Source organism: Phyllostomus discolor, chromosome 9, assembly GCF_004126475.2.
Source record: "Phyllostomus discolor isolate MPI-MPIP mPhyDis1 chromosome 9, mPhyDis1.pri.v3, whole genome shotgun sequence".
Classification (NCBI taxonomy): domain Eukaryota; kingdom Metazoa; phylum Chordata; class Mammalia; order Chiroptera; family Phyllostomidae; genus Phyllostomus; species Phyllostomus discolor.
Genome location: NC_040911.2, coordinates 52,681,385 through 52,689,979, shown reverse-complemented (window position 1 = coordinate 52,689,979; position 8,595 = coordinate 52,681,385). Strand labels below are relative to the sequence as shown.

Genomic DNA, 8,595 nt, shown 5'->3' with positions numbered 1-8,595 from the left:
AATAAATAAAATCTTTTTAAAAAGTGATTGTTCCTAGAGACTTATCTACACACACAAAAAAAAGTCCATTGTCAACAAAAAATATGAATTATGCAAAGAAACAGGAAAGTATGACCTGTACACAAGAAAAAAAGAACAAAAATGTCCAATTTAAAAAAAAAAAACTAAGGTAAACCATGTTTAAAGAAGTAAAAAAAGGACACCCTGTACTCTAAGATGGCATCAATCATACCACTGAAGGAGAAGAGACTCATGAGTGTCAAACTAGGGGAGTTGCCAAACTGGATACTGATGTGGGATGTCATCCCTAAAGGCATTCCTGGAGCATTTCAAAGAGGTTACTACCAGTATTACAACAAGTATGTCAATGTGAAAAAAGTCAGTGTTGCTGGAGATTCTACAGTGCTAGCACCAGTGCTTTTGAACTACTGCTGTTCTTATAAGGAACTCAAACATGGGAGGCAACACAAGCACCACTGAAGAGGACCCAGTATGGACTCCATATTATTGACCATTATCTTTGCACAGCACCTCTGAATCTTTTTATATTGTAATTAACACCTAATAGAATATGGCTCATAAAAAGAAGGTGATAATGCTACTGTCATATTGAATAGAGAGTAACAATAAATATGTAGAAATTACAATCGTACCTCGGTACACATTAATTCATTCTGGAACTCATGATGAGCGTCGAAACCAATAAGTACCAAACTGTTCACAAGCTACTATGAGGCTGAAGTGTTGACCTCTGTTTCAGTGCAAGACAGGGGCACTGAATGACAAGCAAGCACCAAGTGCTGAAACATTTTTTTTCCTCATAAAAATGTGACAAGCACTTCCATCCAAGATGGAGACATAACTAGATACACTTTGCCTCTTCACAAAGCCAAAAAAAAAAGGACAACAACAAATTTAAAAGCAAAAAATAACCAGAACTGCCATAAAATCGAACTGTATGGAAGCCTGACAACCAAGGTGTTAAAGAAGAAACATTCATCCAGACCATTAGAAGGGGTAGAGATGGGCAATAGGGTGGAGAGGACTCACAGCAATGGTAGCTGAATGACAAAGATGGGCAAGGTGGTGGCTGGTGGATGGGGTGAAGCAGAAGCTGGCAGAACAGTCAATCCAACATTGCCATGCAGATAAACTGGGAGGAACAACTGGAGAGCAAGACAGACCATGCAACCCAGGGTTTCAGTGCAGGAAAATAAAGCGTCAACACCCCTGACTTAAAAAAAAAAATATGTGAGTGTTGAAGTGGCAGGAGAAACTCCCAGCCTCAAAGGAGAGTTTGTTGGAGGGACCCACAGGGTTCTAGAAAGTACATTCGACCAGGACAAAATGAAGAAACAAGAATTCAAAACAATGATGAAAGGTTTAGGAACCTCTGGGACAACTTTAAACATTCCAACATTTGAATCATAGGGGCGCCAGGAGAAAAGGAAGAACAAAAACCTGAAAACCTATTTGAAAAAATAATAAAGGAGAACTTTCCTAATCTGGCAAAGGAACTAGACTTCCAAGATGTCCACGAAGCTCAGACTTCCAAAGAAATTGGCCCCAAGGAAGCACAAATGAAGGCACATCATAATTACATTATCCAAGATTAAAGATTAGGAGAGAATCTTAAAAGCAGCAAGAGAACAGGAGACAGTTATTTACAAAGGAGTTCCCATAAGACTAGCAGCTGATTTCTCAAAAGAAACATTGCATTCTGAAAAACGGGCTGTAAAAAAGTATTCAAAGTCATGAAAGGCAAGAATCTACATCCAAGATTGCTCTATCCAGCAAAGCTATCATTTAGAATGGCAGGGCACATAAAGTGCTTCCCAGATAATGTTATATTAAAGGAGTTCATCATCATCAAGCCCTTATTATATGAAATGTTAAAGGGACTTATCTAAGAAAAAGACTATCATCAAAACTATGAACAGTAACAGGACAACAAACTCACAACTATCAACAACTGAACCTAAAAAAAATACAAAAACAAAAACAAACTAAGCAAACAACTAGAAGAGTTACAGATTCACAGAAATAGAAATTACATGGAGGGTTAACAGTGGGGAGAGGGAAGTGGGAAGAATGGGGAAAAACATGCAGGTAATAAGAAGCACAAATGGTAGGTACAAAATAGACAGGGGGAGGTTAAGAATAGTATGGGAAATGGAGAAGCCAAAGAACTTGTATGTGTGACCCATGGACATGAACTAAGTTTGTGGACTGATGGTGGGGGCAGAAGCACAGGGTGAATGAGAATAAAGGAGAAAAATGGGACAACTGTAATAGCATTATCAATAAAATACATTTTACAAAGAAAAATTAAATAAATAAATGAATAATTATCATATGATAGAAATTGTTTTCCATAAGAAAAAAGTGATGCATACAGGGTTTGATGAGTTCTGAAGCTGATGACTACTGAAGTATGACTATATTTTAAAAAAACAACAAAAGGAACATTCTAGAGTTTAAAAATATGATAACAGAAATGAAAATTTCCTTGAAGCACCTTAACAGTAAGTTTTAGCTAAGAGAAGGAACAATTAGAAAATCTGAAGATAGGTGTATACAGAGTATGTAATCTGAAGAACAGGGAAAAAAAATAATGTGGAGAAATAAAGAGCGCCTCAGAGAAAAATGGGACATTAGCACACCACATGGGCAAAATGAAATTATCAGGAGAGGAGAGAGAAAGGAGCTGAAAAATACTTGGAAAAAATGATGGTTGAAAATTCTCAAGCGTATTTTAAAATACTAACCTAGATATCTAGGAAGATTAATGAGCTCCAAGTAGGGTAAGCTCAAGAGGATTCACAAATCCTTTGTGGAAAAAATTGCTAAAAGTCAAAAAAGGAGAAAACCTTGAAATCAACATGAGAAAAACAACTCATCACTTACAAGGGAACCACAATAAGACTCTCAGCTGATTTGCCTGCAGAAACCATGGAAACCAGAATACAGTGGGATAACATGTTCAAAGTGCTCCTTGGAGAAAATTGTCAACCACAAATTTTGTATCCAACAAAAACCAATGGAGAACTTTCTCCCAGTATTAGTGGAGGAGGGTGCAGCCAGGGGGCCCCCAAAAGAAGGATTTATAATGGGGTCCAGAACTCAAAGTATCCAGGAATGATTAGAAAGATATATAGGATGTCCTCATCTTTCACCACAGGTGTGAGTTGGGGGAAAGGACACGTGGAGCAGAGCCATTGAGAGCTGTTTTGCATAGCAACAGCTTTGCAGCTAACCTTTAGTGTGGTCATTTAGCACATCTATAACATTTAACTAGTTGCATAGATATGTTAAATAGCTGTGGCTGTGCTCTAAGCCAGGGTAACGGAAAGAACTACCCCCGCAAGATGTAACTGGGAGGCAACTCCCCCTAGTTATAGTGCCTTCGTGAGAGCTTGGAGATGACTGGCTCCACAACATGGGGCCACCCCTGCCCAGACTCATGATGGCATCCCAGTAAAGCTGGAAGGATATGGGTGTGCTGGCAAGTGTAGCCGACTGTGGAAGGAGTCAGAAATGGGGCTGTAGAGGAAGATTGGCGTGAGGATTTAAACCCAGACTCAGCAGCCATCAAGGAGAGGACCATGAGGCTGTGGCAGTGAGGAGAACCACACAGTTTTCACAGAGAACCACCAGGCAGCTTTAGCTGGAGATCCCGGTGACACAGCTGATGGTACTGGGAACTGAGGGAATCCTCCCAGCCAAGCACGGATTACTGGGAAGAACAGGGGGCTGCCTGACCCATGGACTTCTATTTATTTTCCTGAGAGATGGTACCCTAGACTGGGCAAAGAGGGGAAGGGAGGACTGTGTGTGTTTGTGGGTGTTTTAAGGGACTTTAGGATTTTGATGAAGACATTTAGTCATTACTCTTAAGTCTATATAACTTGAATAAATAATTCCTTTCCTTTTCACCAATCTCTAACATGGAGAGCTATAATTCTCTGGCAAAGGGAAAGGTGAACCTAGTACAGGGGGACCCCAGGAGAAAGGGGGGTCAATTCGGTAGCATTGTGGGACCCTCTTCTCTGGTGACCAATCAGGGAAAATCATGGGAGACCACATGTGCAGTATCTTTAAAGTAATACAACTACTTGTACATACGCACTAAAAGCCCACCAAAACTAGCCAGGAAGGATCTGCCCTATAAGAATAGAGTTCCTCCAGCCCATGAGGTCAATCTCTGCTTGGAGTTGGCCTGCTCCCATGTATTCTGACATAAACTGTGGGTGTTCAGTTCAATTCTTTGTTTCAATCACCAAGAACCTGGTTACCTGTGCCCACCTGTGACATTAGTATATTCCTTTCTATCCATGTTTTTATACTTATGCTGCATATACATATACTCCTAAAACAAATATATGCTATATTTCTTTGTGTCTCTAAACTTTATACTAGTGCTATCATAGTGTGCATATAACATTTTTTACCCATTTCATTCTCAAAATTCAAGTTGACACATGTTTTTAGTTCATTAATTTTAAGTAGTAATAGTGTAATAGGGTGCAGCCAAGAGGGGACCTCAAATAGGGATTTGAAATGGGGTCCAGAACTCAAGGGGTCTAGGAAATATTAGGATGTCCTCACCACCGCCCACAGGTGTGGTTTGGGGTAAGGGACAAATGGAGCAGGGCCATTAAGAGCTATTCTGCATAGCAACAGCTCTGCAGCTAACCTCTGGCACGGTGATTTAACATATCTATAACCTTTAACTGGTTGCACAGATAATGTTAAATAGATGTGGCCATGCTCTGAGCCAGGGAAATGGAAGGAACTTCTCCACCAAGATGTAACTGGGGGGCAGGTCCCCCGAGTTACAGTGCCTTCATGGGAGCTTGGAGAAGATTGGCTCCATGACATGGGGCCACACCTGCCCAGACCCACAATGACAGCCCAGTAAAGCTGGAAGGGTATGAGAGGACCACAGCCAGTGCAGGGGAGAATCATACGACTTTGGCAGAGTGGAGACTCCTGCAACCATTGTGCAGAGAGGACCACGCGGTTTCGGCTGAGTAGGGACTCCCATGACCCTGGGAGAGGGAATCACGCGACTTTCCCAGAGTGGGGACCCCCGCAGCTTTAGAAGGGGGAACCACCACCCAGCTTTAGAAGAGATCCCTATGACACAACTGAGGGTGCCAGGAACCAAGGGAGGCCTACCAGCTGAGATGGATTACTGAGAAGAACCGGGGCCCGCCTGAGCCACAGACTTCTATTTCTTTTCCTGAGATACAGTACCCCAGACTGGGCAAAGGTGGGGAAGGAAGAACTGCGTGTGTTTGTGGGTGTTTTAAGGGACTTTGGGATTTTGATGAAGATATTAGGTCACTACTTTAAGTTTATATAGCATTAAATAAACATTTCCTTTCCTTTTCACAAATCTCTGGCATTGAGAGATGTCTTTCCTGTAGGTAGTGCACATAATGAACCTAGGTGGTTCCTTTCAGTAATAGTATATCGTTCCAGGCCCCCCTTGTTGTTCGGTAACAATAGTATTTTACTATATGAATATATCACAATGTATTTTTCCATTCCCCTGTTGATGACATTTAAGGCTGTTCATTTTTTACATTTTAATTTAATTTAATTTTTAAAATGTTTTAATTATTTTATTGTTGTTGGGTTACAATTGTCCCCATTTCCCCCCACCCATTACCCTCCTCTGTCCTACCCACCCCACCACATTCAATCCTCCCCCCTACCTGTGTCTTTGTCCATGAGTCCTTTATATATGTTCCTTAACTTGACCCTTCTCCTTCTTTCCCCTGTTATCCCTCTTCCCCTTCTGGTCACTGTTAATTTGTTTTTATTTCCATGTTTCTAGTTCTATTTTGCTAGCATGGGTTTTTTTTAATTCTTATTATGTTACTGTAGTGAACATATTTGTACGTGTCTCTTTGAACACAGGTTAAGAGTTTTTCTTAGTGTCTATATTAGAATGAGATTGCTGGGTCTTAGGTTCATCTTCAATTTCAGTTGCTTCTTTTCTAAGCAGAATCTTGAGGAAATTAAAATTTTAGTAGCCATTTTGTATAGCATTCAACCCTTCCTGCCAGCAACCCAATTTCCTTTTTGAATAATCTTCCATCATGCCTCCTGCTGGAGATCCTCCCCTCAGACTCCATTCAACAAGAGTGACAACATGTAACCTAGTCAAGGCCCATTTGATACTCTCACAGAGACTGAGTGGTTTAAGAGTAGTGGAAATTACTCCCAAACAAATTCATCACAAATGGATGCCCAAACCAGGTGAAGTCTGCTGCATACCATCAGCTGTAGTCCCTGTGCTGAGGCCTCCAGAGTGCTACCATCCCAGTGCCCCACCTGTGTTAATCCTAGTTCTTATTCTGCCATTAAGAATATGTGCCAATGAATTCATTTCATGTCTGAGAGAAAAAAGGGTCAAATCCTGTTTCTGGCAAGTAAGAACTCTGGTTGGCAGATTATGAAGAAGATAGTGGGGCGGGGAGAAAGAGGGAGAAAGGAGAATAAAGGGAGGAAAGACAAAGAATAAACACAACTTTCACTTTTTCTAATTCAGAGAGCAAACTTTGCTAAGAAAGCAGTAAAAGCATCTCTTCAGCAGTGTTAGTAAGGCTTCACAGGCAAAGTTTTAAAACATGTAAAAGGATAATAAAAACAAAGCAGTTACAATGTACTGCTTACTGAAGTAATAGGTGATGTAGCTTATTTTGCAAAAAGAAAATTGTTGCCTCTGGTTATGATTTTTTCCAACTAAATACCAATACTATAATACTTTCTACATAAAATGTAACTTTTCCTTCTGTCTCATTGTAAACTGCTTTTTTTTAATCTATTAGTGAGTGGATATAGATATCTGTTTTTTAAAAAAGCTGGAGTGTGTTAATGTTTTATATAAAAAGAAATAAATAATGCAAGAAAGTAGCAGAATGAGTTTTTTTCCCCTCTATAAAACCTAAGATTATTGTGTGCTGTACTCATTGGTTGCTACATCACACACTACCCTCAAACTTAGTGGTTTAAAGTAACCACTTTATTTTTGCACATTTGCATGGGTGAGGAATGTGGGGAAGGCTCAGGTGGGCAGTTGGTCTCTGACCTGCCATGGGGTCAGCCCTGATGATTGGGGCTAGGCCCAGTTCCAAGATGGTTTCTCTGCTCACCTGTTGGTAACTCAGGCCCCTTGGCCTCTTTCCTCATGACGTGTCTTGTTCTCTAGACCACAAGTGGCAAACACAATGCCCGTGGGCCAAATCTGAAGTTTAGTACTACCAATGGGTGTGAGTCCTTGCAGCCTGCTCTCCTACTATAGGGAGGGTGAATGCACACACTAAGCCTGCCTTCCTGAGTGATCACAATAAGCACGGGTCTCCTAAAGTCTTTCCACATGCATGTAATGTTAGCAAGAAATCAACTTTTACTGTTTTAAGCCATTGAGTTTTTGAGCTAAATCAATTTATGTTTATTTCAATTGGGTAAATTAACACATCCTAATGCATACAGCCCTATTGGTGGACATTATTTTGTTTGGGAACTTTTGCCACTGCAAACAATGCTGTGATATACTTTTTTAATATAGATGTATCTGTTCATGCTGGTACTTTAATTGTTATAGGCTAGACTATCAAAAGCTGATTGCTGGGTCAAAGGATTTTATTTTTTTTCCAATGCATTTTTATTTTTTAAGAGATTTTATTTATTTGTTTTTAGAGAGAGGGTAAAGGAGGGAGAAAGAGAGGCAGGAAAACATCAATGTGAGAGAGAAACATCAATCGGTTGCCTCTCACATGACCCTAACTTGAGACCTAACCAGCAAGCCAAGCATGTGCCCTGACTGGTAATCAAATTGGCATCCTTTCAATTCACAGATCAGTGCTCAATCCACTAAGCTACACTAGCCAGGGTGGATTATAATTTTTAATAGATATTTTTAGAAATGTTTCTCAAAAGATTTAGCTGTTCAAACTCCTACAAGCAAAGTAAGAATGTTTCTCACTCATTTTAATTTTTCTCAATTGGAGTGAAAAAAATGATATATCTTATCATTGCTTTAGTTTGCATTTCCCACACCAATTCCAAGCAATTCACATACACCAGCAATATAGAGATGTGAGACATTTAAATTTTTCAATCTGATGGGTTAAGAAAAGATAATCTATTACTGTTTTTATTTACATTTTCTCAGTCGATTTTTGAATGTCTATTAGCCAATTAAATGTTCATTTTGTGAAATGACCGTCATGTGCTTTTATCCCCTTTTCTATTAGATTGTCTTTCCTTATCAATTTATAGGAGACCTTGGTGTGCTAGAAATATAAAGTGTTGTAACACTTTATTCAACATACAGTCTGTCTCCTGTCATTGCTTATGATACATTTTTGCTGTTCAAAATATAAAAATTTTTAATCTGTGTCTAAAAGTATTACTTTATTAACCAATCACCAGTTTGATTCCTGGTCAGGGCACATGCCCACATTGTAAGCCAGGTCCCTGGTTGGAGGTGTGTGAGGGACAACGGATCAATGTTTCTTCCCCTCTCTTTCTCCCTCCTTTCTCCTCTCTCTAGAAAATAAATAAAATCTTTTTAAAAAG

At 39.8% G+C, this 8,595-nt stretch overlaps 1 protein-coding gene across 1 annotated transcript; it reads left to right on the top strand.

Annotated features, from left to right (window-relative positions):
- The first annotated feature begins 216 nt into the window (after positions 1–216).
- On the top strand, positions 217–565 carry LOC114506169 (ATP synthase subunit f, mitochondrial-like). Its single transcript, XM_036010111.1, has one exon. It carries the CDS (start codon positions 217–219, stop codon positions 478–480), a length of 264 nt encoding a protein of 87 aa, XP_035866004.1. The 3' UTR covers positions 481–565.
- The last annotated feature ends 8,030 nt before the right edge of the window (positions 566–8,595 follow it).